Source organism: Mirounga angustirostris, unplaced genomic scaffold, assembly GCF_029215605.1.
Source record: "Mirounga angustirostris isolate CCGP_5_RB_7025 unplaced genomic scaffold, mMirAng1.0.hap1 SCAF_1, whole genome shotgun sequence".
In the NCBI taxonomy this organism is placed as follows: domain Eukaryota; kingdom Metazoa; phylum Chordata; class Mammalia; order Carnivora; family Phocidae; genus Mirounga; species Mirounga angustirostris.
In genome coordinates this window covers 204,444,198-204,463,924 of record NW_026991709.1, presented here as the reverse complement: position 1 = coordinate 204,463,924, position 19,727 = coordinate 204,444,198, and the positions used below count along the sequence as shown (strand labels likewise).

At 55.3% G+C, this 19,727-nt stretch overlaps 1 protein-coding gene across 1 annotated transcript; it reads left to right on the top strand.

Moving 5' to 3' along the window:
* The first annotated feature begins 503 nt into the window (after positions 1 to 503).
* Positions 504 to 19,632, top strand: RAB8A (RAB8A, member RAS oncogene family). Its single transcript, XM_045862793.3, has 8 exons — positions 504 to 682; positions 5,160 to 5,220; positions 7,094 to 7,154; positions 10,854 to 10,931; positions 12,463 to 12,552; positions 13,171 to 13,236; positions 14,517 to 14,567; positions 18,203 to 19,632. Exons 1-8 carry the CDS (start codon positions 559 to 561, stop codon positions 18,293 to 18,295), a joined length of 624 nt encoding a protein of 207 aa, XP_045718749.1. The 5' UTR covers positions 504 to 558; the 3' UTR covers positions 18,296 to 19,632.
* Positions 19,633 to 19,727: the final 95 nt, after the last annotated feature.

Below are 19,727 nucleotides of genomic sequence, written 5' to 3'. Positions count from 1 at the left end.
CCACCTTCGCGGTCGGTTCCCGCGTTCTTCCCGGCGCCTACAGAGGCTGCGCAGGCCGTAAGGGCGGGAGCCGGAGAGCCCTCCGCGCGTGCGCCCTCTGCTGGCGCCTAACGGTCTCCCTGGTCAGCGTACGCACGCGCCCCAAGCCCCGCCCCTGAGCTGCGGGCTCGCGGAGCCGTTGGAGACGCTCCCCGCCCTCCCCCTCCCACCGGGGGCGGGGCCGCCCCAGGGTCGAGGGAAGAAGGCGGGGACCCGGGATGCCACGCCCCCCGCTGGTCTTCATTTGAAGCCCCTCGACTCCTCACTGCTGGCCAATTGGAGCCCGCCCTGTCCCGAGCGCCGGCCAATGAGCGGCGCGTTCGGGCCGCTTCCGGCACCGCGCCTTGCTCGCCCCTTCCCCAGGTCTTCCCGCGACGGGCGGGGCGCGGGAACGGGCGACGGCCGCGGTGACGCGCGGCGGGCCCGGAGCCAATAGGGGGCGGGCTCGGCGCTGATGGACGGGGCTAGCGGCCAGTGGCGAGGCGCTGGCCGCACTTCCCGTCGGGGAGAGAGTGTAATATGGCGAAGACCTACGATTACCTGTTCAAGCTGCTGCTGATCGGGGACTCGGGGGTGGGGAAGACCTGTGTCCTGTTCCGCTTCTCCGAGGACGCCTTCAACTCAACTTTCATCTCCACCATAGGTAGCGGGGCCGGGGAGCGGCCGGGGACGCCGGAGGCCCGGGCCGGGCGCGCCCCTGAAGGGCTGGGGCTGAGGGAGCGGCTGGGCCGGACGGATCCAGGGATCTGAGAGGGTCGAGGGGACTGGAGGGGAGAAGAGCAGCCGCCTCCACCGCCTTTCGGGAGTTCCCGGGCTTTGGGGGGGAGGGAACCAAGTGCCCATTTTGCAGATAGGGAGACTGAGGCTCCAACCCTCAGCCTGGTCGTCAGGAAGTACGTGTCTTGGGCTGGGGTCCTGGCGCCGGTCATCTAGTTCTGTCCACACAGCAGCCCTCGAAGCTGTTCTTTTGGAGTCAGAAGTGAAACAGGCTTGGGGAGTAGGCCATAGGAAGAGGCCTATGACATCTGATCTTATTAAGCATTTACTGTGTGCTAGCCGCTTTATGTGCATTATCACACTCTCCAGTCCTCAGTGTTAGGTGCTTTTATGAGCCCGTCTCACAAACGAGGAATTTGAGGCCCAGGGAGGGACGAGACTCACCCAAGGTCAGAGTCTGCCGGTGGCATAGATGGAATTTGAATCCATGTGGGTCTAACCCCAAAACTCAAGGCTCGACCATCCCAGAGAGATGTGAGCACTCACCCCCAGCGCAACCACAGCTGGTCCATCTGAGGGCCAGAACTCTAAACCAGCTCTCTCTTGCTCTTTTCCTCTGGAATGTTCAGGGGTTAAGCCCCTCTCCCTGACCCTGTTTCCCCCATGGGTGAATTTCCTCTAGAAGGAATGGTGAGAAGGAGTCTGGAGGCTTTCTCTGCCCAACCTTCCACCACTTGAGAGTGACAGCAATGGCGACTGACAGCTGCCTGCCCTAGGACCTGTCATCCCCAAGGAGATGCCAGATAGAAAACTTCAGTGAGAAACCAAAATCAGCCGCTGCCACAGACAGCCCTGACTTCCCTATCTTGAGGCCCAGGACACTGGTTGTCACTTTGCAGAACAGCCTTTCCCACAGAGCCAGCCCACATTGTGGTTGAACAGAATTGGCTTGTTGCTTCTCAGTTCTGATATCCACAAAAGTGGAGCTGACTTCTCCCCATGCCACAAAAACAGCCTTTGCCCATGTGAAAATGTTTGACCTGGAAGTAACACTGATCAAGCGGAGTGGCCTGTGAGCTCTGCAGCCTTACTTCAGAATGGTCACCAAGCCCAAGAGTTGATTCTGAATGGGGAAAACCTAGGGACCAGGTTTTGCTTTACCCATGTGTAACTTGAACCCAATCACTTATCTCCCTGAACCCCATGATGAGCTGCTCTTTCCAACCTTGCCCTCCTCCTGTAAAGCTACACTTTACAATGATATGCCATGCAGAGGAGAGAGAATTGGACTGGAAATGGCCATGCCTGCTTTCCAGCCACTGTTTGCCCTTGAACAAGCACTTAGTCTCTCTGAGCCCTGTTTCTTTGGTTTAGGAGTAACACTGTCTGCCTTGACCAGTGCCCTGGATGGTTGAGGATCAGAAATGTACAGTGAATAGGGGTTGTCATTATGGCCAGAGGCTGCCTGGAGGAAGCAGAATGGCTCCTGCAGTGATAGCATCCCATCCTTGGACACAGATGTTTCTGATTCCTCCCCCTCCACCATCCCAAGGTCAAACTTCGGGATAACCCTTGCATCTCTACCAATCAGGAAGTGATGTTAAGGCCTGTCAGGCTGTGGATTGCTCTCAACCCAGACCTCAGTTTCCCAGCATCAGAGACTTCCTGTTCAGCACAAGGACTAGTGAGATAAGTTCAGTAATTGGGCTTTTTGTTTGGTTCCTAATTCTTGACCAGAAAACCCAGTCTAGCACTTGAGGGCTCTGAGGAGACTGGCCTCCACTTCCAGACAAAGACATGACTTGGGCAAGGTCACCTGGGGAGGTAGAGGTGGCCCTTGAACCCAGAATCCCTCCCTCCCACCTTGGTATTCCCATTACATTTGTAGTTTTCCTGCAGGCCTCTGTCTTCTAAGAAAATTTAATTCATCTTGACCTTGAAGTAATGGCCTCATAATTCTTAGCCTTGTAAAGTTTACACTTCCTAATTAAATTTGGTTTGTTAGTGAAACCCAGGAAGAGGAGAGGACAGAGTGTTGCTATGGGACTTTGCTGATGAAACAGTTCTTTTTGATTTTCTAGGTTCCTGTGCGTCTGTGACAGGAGGTGTGGGGGGTGTTTTAGGAAGGAACAGCACTGGGCCTCTTAGTCCTAAATACAGCTGAATGCATAAAGGTGATTCTCTGTTGGCACTAAGTGTACCTCTGGATTTTCTTTATAGATCAGGGATTAAGTGGCTGTTTGTTTCCTGCCCATGTTTCATTTTGCCAAAGCCTATTCTCATAAGCTCCATCGATCGTTTGTGGTGTGAACTTGGCCCCGTGGCTCCTGGAATTGGTTCTTTACAGCCTGGCTCAGCTTCCACTGTCTCCTCAGGGCCCCATTCACTCATTCCTTCAGGAAGACAGATGGCGTAGCATCAAAGTGCTTCGTAAACCACAGAGCGCCACGTAGACCCCGTTGCTCTTAGTTCTGTTGTCCTGCCATCCTTCCTGACACCTGCCGTGTGTCAGCAGGGCTGCCGGGGCTGCAGAGATGACTCGGATGAATCAGAGGGAAACAGAAATGTAACAAGGCCTGTAGTCAAGGTGTGTGCAGGACTGGGTGATCAGTTTTTAGCAAATACGTAGTTGGCCTCTGCCATGCTGAATTACTGGAGACACAGCCGTGAGCGAGACGTCTGAGTCCCTGCCCTCCTGGAGCTTATGTTCTAGTGGGCAAACTTCACGTGCAGGCTGATATTCCCTGTGGTCCCCTGGACAGTTCCTGAGGTGGCCAGGGATGGAATTAGCATACCCATCATCAGTTCTGAGGGGTCAAGCCAGGCTTCAGCCTCAAGGCTTCATGGGTGGAGATTTGGGCTGTTTGCCCTCCATGCAGGGCATTCAGATGGGCAAGTTTTATCCCCAGGTTCATGGAGCAAGTATACACTGTCAGGGATAAGTGCATGAAGAAGAAAAAGAAGTGGGAGGAGAGAGTGAGGATGGTCAGGAAGGCTCCCCAGAGGAGGTGACTTGAACAAGAGACCTGAGTGAAGGGCCGGGAGAGCCAGGTAGCTGTGGAAGGAAACATTGCAAGAACAGGAAGAGCAAGCATGAGAGCCCCGAGGCCAGATCGTGCTAGGGATATTTAGGAAGCAGTCGCGTGAGCCACAGGTGCGGAGAGGTGGCCAGGCTGGGCAGGACCTGGGAGCACACACGCAACTCTTCTCACTTTATTCTGGGGCTGAGGGGGTGGTGGGAAGCCAGTGGAAAGTGTTTTTTTCTTAACAGTTTTATTGAGATACAATTCATGAACCATAGAGTTCATCCATTTAAAGCATACAAGTAAGCAGCTTTTAGTATATTCACAGAGTTGTACAACCATCACCGCAGCCAATTCTAGAACACTTTTGTTATGACAAAAAGAAACCCCAAACCCCTTATCAACCCCCTGAATCTCCCATTCCCCCTGCAACCCCTGGTGACCGCTGATCTCCTCTTTGCCTGGATTTGCCTGTTCTGGAGAATTCATACGAATGGGGTCCTGCGCTCTGTGACCTTTCATGTCTGGCTTCTTTCACTCAGCATGATGTTCTCAAGGTTCATCCATGTTGCAGCGTGTGTCAGGATTTCGTTCCTTTTCATGGCTGAGTAGTAGTATGGATGGACCCCATTTTGTTCATCCATCCATTGGCAGACACACTGGAAGGTTTGGAACAGAGGTTAGCTTTGTGACATGGTTGAATGTGGTTTGGAAAGCCTGGGAGGGAACTGAGGGGGTAGGAACCTGGAGAGCACCTGAAGAGGCTGAAAGGTCACCCTGGTCTTGGGCAAAGTGGACAAGGGGGGGCAGGGTGAGGAAAGCTTCTTGGAAGGTGACCTTCCAGCATGTCCTAAAGGAGAAAGTTTGTTGGACTGACAGGTGGGCAGAGTGGGGACCGCCTGCAGAGAGGGAACAGCAGGTGGGGAAGCTGGAGGCCGTGGGGGCGACATTGTGGGGTGTCATGGGGCTCCATGCCCTGTGTGCCTGGAGGGCCTGGTGCTGGGTGGCGGGAAGCGTGGGGCTCTGGCCTGCAAAGTGTTCTATGGAGGCCCACCCTGAGAGGCAGCCCGGTGGGGAGAGGGGATAGAACAAGGCTTTGGCATCTGAAGTACCTGGGTTTGCCTACCAGCTGTGCCGCTTGCGGCTTCACTCTGGGCAGCTGTCTGCCCTCTGAACCTCAGCCTCCCCTTCCATGAGAGGAGAAAGCTCTCCAGGTGCCTCCAGATTTGTGATTCCGAGAATCCACGTGCGTGGTGCCGGACAGGTGCTCCATAAGCCATGGATGCTGTTAGCTGTGCAGGTCGGCAGTGCCCACCTCAGATGCAGCTTCGAAAATGGGCTAACAGTGATGTGCCTTTTTTTTTTTTCCTTTTCTTTCAGGAATTGACTTTAAAATTAGGACCATAGAGCTCGATGGCAAGAGAATTAAGCTGCAAATATGGTAAGAGTCGTTGCCACCATCAGCCCCTTCGCCAGTGAGCACTTACAGCCAGAAGCCCTGTGCCTCTTTCCCCCTCCCTGTGACCATGGCCTCCATCTCTTTGTGCCCAGCCATACACGTCAGGCTTTCTTCAGAAACCTCAGGGACTGTGCTTTGCTGGTTACTGGGGCCTGGAGTCTGTGTCAGCACCTTCGGGGGACATAGCTGCTAGTCCTGGTTAGCTCAGCATTCCGGTGTGGGCACAGCTGGGTCTGGGCTTTCCTGTGGCCTACTTCCATTGAACTTGGAGAGCCCTCTGTGCCCAGGCAGTGATGGAGGCTGCAGGGCAGCAAAATTCCCCAGCCCAGCATTTCCTCTTGAGCCTACCAGCTCGCTGAAGGAGGCCAGACATCATTTCCTCTCTTCTGTCGTGGTGAAGCCCAGGCCTAACTTCTCTAACGCACAGACCCAAAACCCCAGAACCAAAAATAAACCGAGGCCCGGGCCCAGTGGTGAGACCCATTTCTACTCCACTTACCTGGGGCTGATTCCTTGTGATACATCAAATTAGAGCCGTTGTGAATCCCTGTCACTGACGCCAGCTGTGGTCTGTTGCGCATGGCAGCAGGAAGGCTGAGCTCACGTGGTCAGATGGAGGGGAGTCCCTCCCTATAGCCACGTCACTGGCAGGGAAGTATGTGCCCTGAGCCAAGTTAAAGAGAAGTCCTATTTGAGAGGGTGGTGCAGTCTCCCAGTCCCGGCAAGCACCTGTGGTGAGAGGGGCTGCCGTGAGAGGGGCCACGGAGCCACCCTCCCTGCAGCCTGTCTCCCTCACCCCAACGTCAGAGCACGAGCATTGCCCTGCTTGCCGAGTGTGTCCCCTCGGCTTCCATGGCGTTCACCTCTGACACAGACTTTAGAGTCCAGACCTGGATGAGGCCTAACGCTCTGTTAGTTGGGAATCAGGCAGTTTCTGGCTGCCTCTAGAAGTACCTCTACCTACCACGCGTGGCTCCCAGCAGCCTTGGTGCCTGAAGTTCAAAGTGACACCGCGGCCGCAGGCAGAAGTTTCGCTTTCTTCTTCCCCTCTCTTCCTCCTTCTGCTCTTAGCAGTATCCATGGGGTTAGAGACTTTCCTAGACTGGGGCCACGGTTGAGAATAAAATGACTGTTCGTAACCACTAATGTCACCTGCTGTTGGCATCAGAAAATCAGCAGAGCCCCAAGTGAGGCGCTTCTGTTGTGGTCCAGAGAGGCAGCGCCCTCGGCAGGGCAGGAAGGGGGTGCAGGGTCGTGAAAGGAACCCTGGGTCCAGAGACAAAAGACTTGGGTCTTGCCCTGGCTCTGCCACCAATCAGGGAAGTCCTCTTCATCCCAAACACTGAATACCCTCCGTGCCAGGAGCTGGGCTGGGCACGGCGTGTCTCACCCCGGTGTCGCCTCTGCACTGATGAGGAAGGGCTTTCTCCCTGGCCTCCACCGAAACAGCAAGTGCAGAAGTGCGTCCGAGGCCTCGCTGAGGTTGCCCAGCTCAGCCCACCCGCCATGGAACCAGCCCTTTCCAGACCCGTGTGGCTCTGGACTTTCACAGATAATACCTGACTTGGCTCTTCGGTGACCCAGAAACTCTGGGGAGAATCCCTAGGAAACAGAGGAGTCCTAGGGGGACATGGGACATGACTTTAGGCCTAGTGGGGCAGGTCCTTAACACCTCTGAGTCACCGCTTCCTTCTCTGTAAGAATAGGGAGAATGGGGCTGCTGCCACGGGGCAGGACGGTGAATCAGGAAATGACCTGTGAGAAAGCAGGGTGTCCATCCTGGGTAGATGTCCGTTGTCCCCACTGTAATGATTATTCATGTTTGCTGTCACTGGTATCCCTTTTTCTGCTTTAGGGACACAGCTGGTCAGGAACGGTTTCGGACGATCACGACAGCCTACTACAGGGGCGCAATGGTATGGATTGGTTTTTGTTTCTTTTTCTTTTCTTTCTTTTTTTTAAAGTCAAAATGAACATCACCGTCTTGAATACCAAAACCTGGATCTTTCTGGGGAGTCCATGCTTAGGGTTCTCAGGGGTCCTCAGTCCCAGGTTAATTTCAGGAGAAGACTGTGTGCCCTGCCCCCACATACATCCTCTTCTGCTTTAGAGACAATGCAGGGTTTAAGGAAACCTAATTCTTTGGGAATGAGGGAAGACTCAGGAAGCCGGTTCTTCCAGGTGAGGTCAGTGAAGTTGGAGATGGCATGCCCCAACACTTAGGAGCGTTCACGTGGCCCACGTAGTCTCTATGGAATCTGCTATTGAAGACTTGAAGAACAATCCAGGAGCTGACTTGTTCTGGGCTGTTGGCCATTATATTTGTCACCTGGGCCAGAGGCAGGGTGATGTGATAGGAAGACTTATTCCTCCTCCCTCCAGTACTTTTACTGAGCACCTTCTCTAGGCCAGGCCTGAGCTAGATGTGGAGGACGACCTGGAATAGGCTTCAGGTGGGTTGTGCGTGTGTGAGGCATGTACAGAGCTGAGTGCTCAGGGGCCAGAGGGAGAGGGAGGCAGATGCCTGCAGCCTGGCTCAGTGCCTCGCGTCACCCTCTGAGCTCCATCTCCTGACTTGGAAAGTGGGACAGAGAACAGGACTGTGTTCCGGGCAGCAGTGAGGATGGATGGCCAGCTCCCCCTTTCCAGCTTCCACTGCACCCTGCCCTTCCCAGTGTACACCCCATCCTACAACTGCATAGATGCCTGTTTCCTCCATTAGACCATCAGCTCTGTGAGGGCAGGACCACATCTTGGTCACTGCCACGTGCCCTGTGCCCGGGACCATGGTGGGTATGTGGTGGGTGTTTAGGAAATACTGGCGGACTACAGAAATGAATGAAGGCATTAAGTATTTAGAGTATCCTACATAGCTTCTGAAACATAATAGAAACTCAGTCATGTGGGTTGCAACCTTAGCACCCCTCATTAAAATTTATTTACTCATTTTCCTTTCACCTTGCTGTCCTCTAGTGAGGCAGGGGCCTCAGGGATCTGGGGTCCTGGGGGAGCTTCTACTGTGTGGCCTCAAGTAGGCCCCCTCCGTGTCTGGCCTGAAAGAGCTCCCCACTGACCCATTCACTGAGCCCCTTCCTGGGCCAGCTGCTGGGCCCAGGTCTTGGCCATTAACCCCTGAGCATGGGTGCCATGGTTATCCCCATTTTACAGATGGGGGACCTGAGGCTCAGCATGGTTTCGTGCCCTGCTTAAGTTCACACAAAGGGTAGATGGCTAGGCCAGTACTGACTGGTTGTCTCCAGTGCCCACATCCTCAGCCAGCCCCTGGTGACACTAGGCTGAGCCATTTGTGTGGCCCTGTCCAGCCCCAAGTGTTTGTGGTTTGCAGTCCTAGATCTGTGCTAACCTGTATAGAAGCCAGCAACCACGTGTGGCTCTTTGAGTTTAAATTGATTAAAATAGGGGTGCCTGGGTGGCTCAGTCGTTGAGCGTCTGCCTTCGGCTCAGGTCGTGATCCCTGGGTCCTGGGATCCAGCCCCGCATTGGGCTCTCTGCTCGGCGGGGAGCCTGCTTCTCCCTCTCCCACTCCCCCTGCTTGTGTTCCCTCTCTCGCTGTGTTTCTCTCTGTCAAATAAATAAATAAATAAATAAATAAAATAAAAAAATAAAATAAATACATTGATTAAGATAAGAAATCGAGCCCCTTGGTAGGACCAGGTGTATTTTAGCTACCCCAGAGCCATGTGAGGCCAGTGGTAACCTCATGGGACAGCTCAGAGAACATTGCCACCATGGAAGCCACCATCCTTTCCCTGTATAGTACTAGACTCTTGGGTCCCAAATTTGGGCAACATTTGATGTCTCTTGTCCCATCATGAGCTTACAGCCTGATATGGGGAGCTGTGCCCAACGAGGGCTGGGAAAATGATCATTTGGAGCTCTAATGAGAGTTTCCAGGAGGACCTGGAACAGAGTGATCCCGTGCTTTCTAGGGACTTCTCTCTCCTGATAGAGCTCTACCCACTGCCCACAGCCCTTGGTTGGTGAATACCTGGGACCTTGGAATCTTGAGCCTGTGGCATCAACTTGCTGGTGGTGGCCAGAGTCCTGGGCCAGCAGAGGGGCCATTCCCTGGATAAACAAGTGGAAAGGCCTCGGGACCCTGTGTCATTTCTTGCCCCTGATGGCCAGGGGGCAACTGCGGGGCAGAGGCCTCCATAATGCTTGACTTATGGAGTCTGCATGCCAGAGTCTTCTACTCAAGCTGGCCTTGGCTGGGGCGTGGTGGACAGCACAGCCACTGAAAGCTCCGTTGAGTTATCCCGCAAGTGGCCACTGCTCAGTCTCCCCAAGAAAGCCCTGAGAAGGGGCCCCCAGATGGCATTTTTGAGGGGTCCTGGCCATGGCTGTAGTTGTGGCAGGCTACGAGGCCACTGTGTGCCCCCTAAGGTTCATGGCCAGGATTCGGGATTGCAGTGGCTGTCTTGCCCCGTCTTTGAGGTTTTGTCACATAGTCTCCCAGTAATCCCCCCGCAGCACCCACATCCCGTGTTCTTACTCTGCAGACTCAGGTAGCCTCAGAGACTTCCTAGCTAGCACCAGAGGTCATGGGTGTGGGCTGGCCCCTTGGAGGGGGTAACCTGAGGGAATTGAGTAAGCCAGGCCAGGGCAGGACAGCTGGGGCCATGGGCCTCAAAAGTGGCCCTCAGCATTGCTTGGTCCTGATGAGGGCCTAGGGCGGTTCCTAACGGGAGATGGTGTGATCAACTTCTTCAGAGTTAGCCTTGCCTGGGCTTCAGTCTTAAAGGTCACTTCTGTGCACCTCAGTTTCCCTTGTATCAAGCAAGGATATTTGCCCTGCTCAGTGATGGCAAGATCATGGGCCCAGGTGGAGGTAGGTTCACTGTGCAGCTCTTTCGGGACCCCTGGACTGCCTCCTGGGTGCTCATGCATTGGTTATGGAACCTCGGGCCTCAGTGCTGCCCAGCCCTGTGCTCCAAGCTGGCCCCCGCTTAGGTGGAGTCACTGGAATGCACAAGGGTGTCAGGGTTCAGGCCCCAGGTGTGCCCTGTACTCTTTCATGGGATGGGAGATGAGCCTAGCCATCCCCACACCTCAAGGTCCTCATCTGCAGGGTGGGGACCGTGGCACCCTGTAGTACCTGGCACATAGTGATGCCAGATGATAGGTCACGCCAGAGTGCCCAGAGGAGACTCAGGCAGGGTGGGGTGAGGGAGAGTGGGCGTGAGAGGGGCCCAGTGGGCACCGGGGCCATGGAGCACAGCATGCAGGGCAGGGAGCTGTGGGACATGAGGCTGGGAGGTCGGCAGGACCTTGTGGGCTGCCAGAGCGTGGGCCATACTTAACCTGCTGGCACTGGGGAGCCTGTAAGGCTCGTTTATAAGCCTGAGTTTGGTGGGATCTGGTCTGTAGGGTGAAGGGTCACCTTGGCGGCTAGGTAGACAGGACTAGAGCCTGGGAGACCGGGGAGGAGCTGGTGCTGCAGTCCAGCAGAAGGACGGGCCGCAGGGGTGGAGTGGAGGGAGTTTGTGGGAGGGGTGTCCTGTTGGGGTCCGTCCCAGCCACCCCACCTTGCTGGGGGCCTCCCCCTCAGCTCGCAGCTTGTGCAGTGCACGTGTCTGTCTCCCTCCGCTCAGGGCATCATGCTGGTCTATGACATCACCAACGAGAAATCCTTTGACAACATCCGGAACTGGATTCGGAACATTGAGGAGGTAAGGCTTGCAACCCGTCACATGCACAGGAACTTCATACATGTCCTCTCCTCAGTCCCCACCCCAGGGCTGCGTGGTTCACAGATGAGATCACTGAGGCACAGGGACCCCTAGAAGTCACTCGCCAAGAGCCCCGTAGCTAGGGACATACGCAGAATGGGGACTAGAAGCCAGGCAGCTGACACTGGAGACCACACGTGGGCCTGGCCTCATCATACGGTGGCCCTGAAAGCCCATTTCCCTGGCGGGGCTGTTGGGTTTGGGTAGTGTCTCAGTCATGAGAGAAGGGATATCCAAGCTCTTGATCACCATGAGCATTTGGTGCTTTGCAGAAAAGGAAGGTTCTGGGATAGGCATGACCCTTGTGTCTGGTGGATGTGGTGGGGAGGCATTTCCGACAGTGCTGAGTTTCAGCAGAGCAGGGTGTGAGCTGGTCTGAGCTACCTGTGTTCCGGCCACAGCTCTTATAGTGCAGCCGGCTGGGAAGGAGGGTCTGCTAGCCTCACCTTCCGGGCCCAGAGTTGGTGTCCTCGCCTTTCGGCTCCCCATAGAGCTTGCTGTCACCCGCAGAGCTGCCTTGGACGGTGGCACTTGCAGCTCTTGATGACTCATCAAGTGGGGCTTCGGGTCTGAGGTGCAGCCAGAGGACTTCACCCATCCATAAAGCCACGGCCAAAGGTCACGTCACTGCTGGCCTCTGAGCAGTGGCACCAGGCTGCCGTCCTGACACCCCCACATTGGCTGGCTGGTGGCTGGGCCCTGGCTGAGGATGAGGAACTGCTCCTGTTGGTCTTTGTGGAAACTCGCTATTTCTGGCCAGTGGGCGAGAGGGGGCCTTGCAGTTAACAGGAAGTTAGGCAGGGAGCAGTGAAGCGTGTCTCACCAAGACCAGATCTGAGCTATACAGTGAAGGTCCTTTTCCATACCCAGGTCCTTCGGGAAGCGCAGACTCCTCCACTGGGGCCTGGGAAAAGGTTGGAGGAGGAGCTCTGATCAGGCATTGTGTGAGGGGGGGCAGTTGTGGGAGCGCCAGGGGATGGGGAAGTACCCAGGGCTGGCTGAGGTGGGGGGGGCCACCCCCAAACAGGCGTTGCCCACTTCCAGAGCCCAAACAGAGCGAGCTGGAGTGGGGCAGAAGATCCCAGGACAGCAGCTGGGGCCTCCAGCAGAGGAGCCAGAGAGGGAGGGAGGCGAGCAGGGGGAAATAGCCCAGCCTCGCTTGCCTCCCATAGGCCAGACCCTGCCAGGAGCCCAAGGATGGCCTCAGATCCTGGGTGACACAGCCCATAGAGAAGCTGTCCTCAGCAGCTGGAAGGCATGTGCTTGGTCAGAGTATTAGAACCTGGACTCTGCTCTTACTGGCAGTGTGACCTGAACAGACCATGACTCAGCCTCTCAGCTTCAGCTTGTCACCTGTACAAGACTGTGCTAGCAGTCTTGGCCCACCACGCTGATTTCAGGGGACAGACTGCGTGTTGGCCTGTAGTCCCGTCTGACCTCTCACTTCCCCTATCTGCCCCTCCCCCCCCAGCATGCTTCTGCAGATGTCGAAAAGATGATACTCGGGAACAAGTGTGACGTGAACGACAAGAGACAAGTTTCCAAGGAACGGGGAGAAAAGGTGGGCACGGCAACCGGCTTGGGCCTGGTGCCTCATGGCAGAGGGACTTCAGGGTTTTAGGGTCCTCTGCATGGAGGCCTGTTCTGCCGCAAACGGTCCCCGATTGCTTGCTGAGGGAGTGGGCTTTGGGGGAGATTCCTTCACAGTGTTTCTGAGCATACAATGACCCGCCATCCTGGCTTGTACAAGACTGAGGGGACCTGGGACTCAGGACTTTGCCAGGCAAACCAGGACACTTTGGTTGCGCCAGTGTGGTGCTTTCCTTGAGAAGGAAGAGTGGAAAGCACTCACCCGGCTGGGCTTCTGTCTAAAGACTGCAAGCACGAGGGCTTCTGGGGTGTGCTCTGCGTGCTCCCATATGGCATCTGGTGGCAACCTGTTGAGACCACAGGGAGCAGGGGACAGAGCCATGGTTTGAACCAGGCCCCCTCCATCTTCCTGCCAGGGACGCTCACCCATTCACCACCTGCTCTCCACTCGGGGCTTGAGGGAGCAGCCCAGGAGGTCACATCCATGGCCTGAGACCCCCCCCAACTTCCTTGCTCCCCACTTGGTGGTTTGTGGCGTTCAGGGGCGCCTGGTGGCTGAGGTGCACGTGTGTGTCTCCCTTCCTCACAGCTGGCCCTGGACTACGGAATCAAGTTCATGGAGACCAGTGCGAAGGCCAACATCAATGTGGAGAACGTAAGTCCTGGGCCCACAGCACGGACCCCTCTGGGCTGAGGGACAGGCTGCCCCCTCTGGGGAGGCTCTTCCAGAGGGACTGACCTCAGGCTCCGGGCTGTCTTATTAGCCAGGTGGCCGGTAGGCGGTTTTGGGGCATTGCCATATGCCAGGCCCCTTGGGGGAACCGCTGTCATGTTGTGACATCAGCAGGTGCAGGGCCTGGCTGGCCACCTAGGGTATTACCTCAGTGGCTCTTGGGCAGCCCTGGAGAGCAGGCACAGTTTTGCAGGTGGAGAAACTGAGCCTCGGACAGACCCAGCTGACTGGTGCCGAGGCCTGGCTCCAAGTTTGTGCTCTTAGCCACGCCACCCACCCAGACAGGCCCCAGTCGCAGCCCAGATGGAGTAGGGAGCCCTGGCTGAGCCTCGGACCAGGCCACCCTCTCTTCTCCACGGGGATGCCAGCCTCGCAGCTAACCTGCCGATCTCCATCCCACCACCCCAGTGATCTTTCTAAAGTGGATCTTCCCTGTCACTTCTGAGCTCAACCCCGTACTCCTGGCACAGAAGGCCCTCCCTTACCAGCCCCAGCCAGTGTGCACCGCCCACGGCTTGGGCCTCGCCCACCACTCTCCATCCCGGGCCGCCTGTGCAGCACCCTCCTCGTACCCTCTATTCCCTCAGGGCCCAGTCCAAGTGGGCCCTCCTCAGGGAAGCTTCTTGTCTTCCAGCACCCCAAGTCACCCTCCACAACAGAACTTTCCACATCATGTGGCCCCCAAAAGGGCCAGGGCGAGCTTTTGTCAAGCATGGGGAGACAAACCTTTCACCTGGTACCAGCCCTTCCTGGCCTTCCTGCTGGCAGGGACCCCAGATGAAGCTTGTTTGGCTAAGAACGACTTGTCCTTCTTTCTGCCCTGCCCCTGCGCATCAAGAAGCAGGGGCAAAAGTGGACAGAACACAGGAGTCTGGGATGGAAAGCTAGGTCCTCCTCCTGGATCCTTCCTTCAGACAAGTCACTGACCCCTTTGAACCTGAGTTTCCTTTCTGTCCAGTCAGGGTGTCCCCACGTCCCAGGTCATTGGCTCAGGGGAGGTGGTGGTACAGGTTGACAGGAGTAGCCCAGCAGTGGCAGGAGATGGGGCTGGACAGGGGACACCCACACCCAGGGAGCTGCCCTAATGCTGCCCCCCTCTCCCGCCATGGTCCCACCACATGTCCTACACGGAGCAGCCCGGAACCAGCAAGCCCCTCTCTGCTCCCTGCTCCAGGGACATTAATGACATGCTTATTCCACAGGCATTTTTCACTCTCGCCAGAGACATCAAAGCAAAAATGGACAAAAAATTGGTGAGTGTATGTCCTTTTTTGAATCCTTGCACGGCTCCCTGTTGGAGCCAGCTGTCCTTGGCCTCAGTGCTGTGATGCATCTCCGGGCAGATCTGCGCATTAGGGCCCAGCCAGACCTGGTAGGGCATCTCTGGGAAGGGGGCAAGAGTTAGCAGGAGAGGTGTGGGCCTCCACACCTGGATGCGCTGCTCTGCTCCATCCTTCCTCCCTGGCTCAGAGCTGCTCCGTGCCAGGTGCTGTCTGCCAAGCACGCGGGCTAGCCGGGGACACAGGGCCCTTTCCACCCTGCCTGGGAGAAAGAGCCTCCTGCACAAAAGCCCCAGGCAGCCCAGAGCCACAGCCCACCCTGTGACGAGGCCGCCAGCAGGCCTGTGTCTGCCAGCCACCGGCTCTCCGTATCAATGAGTCCATCCCCAATTCTGTAGGCCGGGACAGCTCTGTGACCTTCAGTAGGGCCCTGGGGCCTCAGAGAGGTCATGCCCGGATTCCTCCCCATCCACCCTTTTTGTTTGTTTTCTGGCTTTTTTGTTTCATAGTGCCAGGCCCTCAGTATTTCTAGAGCTGCCTTTGGTCGTGTGTGCATACTTGACTATACTTTGGGCATGTTTAGCACCTAAACACTGCTGTGAGTCTTGCTCCAGAGCCTCCAGCCCAGTGGCCACTCTTCCCCGGCCCTTTCCCACCCCTCGTTGTCTGATACGAGAGCATAAAGCCAGCTATGTGTCGCTTGAGTTACATCTGGTCACACAAAACGGCACGTAGGACACAAAACACCACTCAGGTAGTTCACATCTGATTTAAAACGTGCTTTTGTAATTCTCAGGTGCTGTGAACGGAATCATAAGGGATATGATCAATTTAGTAGCAGCCTTTTAGCCGAAACAGGAAGCAATCCACGTACACAAACACACTGACCAGCAACAGTGTGTCATTTTCCTATCCTTTCTTTCCTCTTCAACATGACAGTAAAATCGAGATTCTTTTTTTTTAAGATTTATTTATTTATTTATTTGAGAGAGAGAGAATAAGAGAGAGCACATGAGAGGGGGGAGGGTCAGAGGGAGAAGCAGACTCCCTGCTGAGCAGGGAGCCCGATGTGGGACTCCATCCAGGGACTCCAGGATCATGACCTGAGCCGAAGGCAGTCGCTTAACCAACTGAGCCACCCAGGCGCCCTAAAATCGAGATTCCTGATGATCCCTCTGCCACTTCCCCCCTGGCAGTTAGGCTAAGCGTTGTGGTGACGCTCTGTTTTCCTCAGCCCGTGGATCACCTCCGTAGAGCATGAAGCACTGATGTGCAGCCGTAGTCCTTGCATTTCCTCTTTTTCTAAACCGAATTGCAAATCGCAGATGGTTAAATTCCTACTCATTTCTGAACCGAATTGCATGCAAATCGCAGACGGTTAAATTCCTACAAAACACCTTCGTCTACATTCGGAGTCGCAGCCCCGTGCCACTTCCTCTCTGCCTTTTCTTTTTAATTGAAACATAATTGACATGTAACATCGTGCAAGTTTGAGGCGTACGATACATTGCTCTTAATATGTTGATATTCTGAAATATGATTACTGCAGTAGCGTGAGCTAACACCTTCATCACCTCCCATAATTATCATTCCTTCTTTGTGTTGAGAACAATTACGATCGAGTCTCTTAGCAACTCTGAAGTTGATAATACGGTGTCATAAAGTCAACACAGTACTGTTGACTATAATCACTGCGCCGTGCCTTAGCTCTCCAGAACGTATTTATCTCCTAGGTGCAAGCTCGTATCTGTCTTACATCACTGATGCGGCCAGCTCTGCCCACCCCTGTCTTCTCTCTCGAGAGCATCCTAGAAAGCCGGGCTCCCGCCAGCGCCCACCCTACTCCCAGACCTCCGGCGCTTCCCCGCTCTGCCCAGCCCAGTGCTCCTCACTGCACTGAGCGCAAACTCCATACCGCCTAGGCCACTGCCGCCCTCCCCACCTTCTCACCCCGCCGCATCCCTGTGGTCTGCTCCAGCCACACTGGCCCTTTCCTGTTCCTTGAACCCTCCCCGCCATGTTCATTTGGACTTTCCCCTCCCCCTGCAGTGCTCCCCTCCTGCATCAGCGTCCTGGGGCTACCGCAACACATTCCCGTAACAATCTCAGCAGCTTCCACAACACATGCGTGTAAAAGTTCCGGAGGTCACAAGTCGGAAACGGGTCTGACCGGACTAAGACCAAGGTGTCGGCAGGGGTGCCCTCATCCCCAGAGGCCCCAGAGGCCCCAGGGGAGAACCCGTTTCCTTGCCTTGTCCAGCTCCTAGAGGCCATTCCTTGCTTTGTGAGCCCTTCCTCCATCTTCTGAGCCAGCCGCTCAGCATCTCTCTGACCCTGCTTCCTTCGTCCCCACTCTCCACCACAGCTGGGGAGTTGCTCTGCTTTTAAGGAGTCACAGCGTTCGATGGGGCCCACCTGGATGATCCAGGCCGCTCTCCCCATCTCAGCTCAAACACATCTGCAAAGTCCTTCCGCTGTGTCAGGTTTCCTTCTGCACAGGTTCCAGGGATGAGGGCGTGGACGTCTTGGGGGGCAGTTACTCCGCTGACCACAGCCCTGGACTGTCCCTGGCCTCACTTCACGAGGCCTCTGTTCAGATACCGCCCTCAAAACGCTTCTCCACTCTTTGCCTGTCCTCTCTCATTACTCGCTGCTATGGGAAATCACTGCTTATTTGTAGACCCGTGCGATTTGTCTCCCTGTACGGTGTGAACTCCCCAAGGCTGGACCATTTGCCCACCCCTGCATGCCCAGTGTCCACACAAGGACCTTGCACAGCATAGGCATTCGATGGTTACTTGAATAAATTTGGGTTTTACTTGAGAGCAAAAAGATGAGAAGGAATTAGTCAAAGGAAAGGGGACTAAACCGTGCAAACAGGATGGAACGGGAGAAAATAGGATCTGAGTGGCCAGGGTAGGCAGGGGCCAGATGACAGGCAGAGGCTTCAAATGCTGTGTGAGGGACTTAGGGCATTCCCCCTGAAAATGGGGGAGCATGGGTGGGTTTCGGTATGGACTGAGTGGACAAGATTAGAGTTTAGGGCCTGCAGTACAAGCTGTGGGGCAGAAGGTGGACAAGGGGAGAGGTGGTGAGTCAGAGCCCTGGCACAGGGACGTGGACACCAGCCAGGTGTGAGTGGCATTGTGACCTTGAACCCAACCCCACTCTTCCCCCCCCCCCCCAATCTCAGAGGACAGTCTTTCTGCTGCCCCTGGGCTGCCTCACTGGGAGGGACTCAGCACAGTTGGGTAGATGGATGGAGAGAAGGAAGTAGGGAAAGGAGGTTGAGATGGGTGGGGTGAGCAAATGGTGGGAAAGATATTGAAGGGATGAATGGAAGAGGGGGGATGGGCAGGCGAGTAAGAGGAGTGGAAGAATGGATGGTTGGAAAGGGGAGGTAGGTAGCAGATATGTGGGTCTGAGAAAAGTGAGTTGTCAGTTGGAAGGGACAGTTGGCTGGTTGGAAGGTGACGGAGGTTTGACAAATGCGAGGGGATAGAGGGTTGGGTGGACTGGCAGATGGGTGGTTGGTTGGTTCATTGGTTGGTGAAGAGACATAGAGCTGATGCTCAGCCATGACCTCAGAAAACTTTTTGCCATTTCAGGAAGGCAATAGTCCCCAAGGGAGCAACCAGGGAGTCAAAATCACACCAGACCAGCAGAAGAGGAGCGGCTTTTTCCGATGTGTTCTTCTGTGAGGAACGCTGCCTTACTCTGAGCCTCGCTCCATGTGGCTGACTGTGCCTGTCCGGAGTGAGTCCGTCACTCAGCTGGGGCCCTCCCCCTCCAACACTCCCTGCCGTGCCGCGGCCACTGGGCCCATGGCCACCAGACACAATTGAGAAATTGTTTATTTTAGTAACTGTCTGATCTTTTTCAACTTTGGAGATGGAATAAGTTAAGAATTTGCTATTTTTCCCTCGATGTCTGCTGAACGGGCCCTCTCGTCGTGTAACCAGAGAGAAAGATGGAGTTGAGGTGTGGCCATCAACATCAGCCAACATGGTAGGCCTCCATCTCCAGGCCTTTAATCCTCATCTCATTGCAATACAAGCAAAGCCCCACCGGGAAGCCCGTTCACATCCCCAGCACAGAAGCCAGGCCCCCAGAGGCCAGTGAGGGTTCTGGGAGTTCCAGGCTCCACACCCTGAGCGAGGTGACGCATGCCGGGCCCACGAAGCGTCCACCTAGCACATCTGACGCCTACTTTCTCCTCTTCTATCTGGTTTGGACAAGTGACTAAAACCATTCCCCCCCCCCCCCGCATTCTTCTCAACTGTCAAACCAAACCAAAGGGAAGCACAAATTACGGAAATCCTGAGGAAAGAAGCTTGGGGCGGCCCTTCCTGTTCACAGCCAGGTGCTGTCCTAGTCCGGCGGGGCCTGGGCATGGTCAGCAGGCCTCTCGGCATTCCCCGCCCGAGCGCCGAGGGCCGCAGGTGACCCTGAACGCGCAACCACACATGGTCCAGCTGTGCTTGGGGCATCTGCGTCTTGGTGCCCCAGGCAGCCCCCCGACGCCTCTTCCCTCCCGCTGTCTCCAAATCGGACGTACTTTCTAGCTGAGATTTTTATTTTTCCAGATCTGTAGTGTCATGAAGTGATTCTGTCTTTGATTCCCAGCGGCAGACCCAGGTGACTGGGAGCTCGTGTGCACCTCTGGCCGGACGGGCCTGAAGCGTGAGGCCGCACTTGGCGCGGGCCGAGGCACAAGCAACAGACTGACCGCGGAGCAGTCTGAGTTGGTTTTTAACTGCCGTCACCCGGTTCTGTTGTGGCAGCTCTACCCTCCCATAGCAACTGCAACTGGGACCGGTAACCAGGTTGGAGGGGTGTCAGCCGGGAGCCTTTCTTTCTCTCCACCCCCCCCCCAAGCTGCTGTCAGTCCAAGCCATTGGCATTGTAGTTTTTTCTTTTGTGAATTAAAACCAACATACCAGCAATAGTCTGCTCTCCCCTGAAATCTCTTAACATGCTCTGTTTACATCGATAAATGCACTTAAGGAAAACAAATTAAAGCTCATTTTAAAGTTAACAGATTTTTTTTTTTTTACAGCTTATCTTATTTCTTGGTTGTAATTTCATCTGTAAGATTAGAGATTGGACTAGATTAAAGGTAATGGATATTTA

Coding starts and splice junctions, on each gene's coding strand:
- RAB8A (XM_045862793.3), top strand. CDS start 559: ATGGCGAAGACCTACGATTACCTGTTCAAGCTGCTGCTGATCGGGGAC. Junction 12,553..13,170: donor CCAAGGAACGGGGAGAAAAG/GTGGGCACGGCA, acceptor CCTTCCTCACAG/CTGGCCCTGGACTACGGAAT. Junction 13,237..14,516: donor CCAACATCAATGTGGAGAAC/GTAAGTCCTGGG, acceptor CTTATTCCACAG/GCATTTTTCACTCTCGCCAG.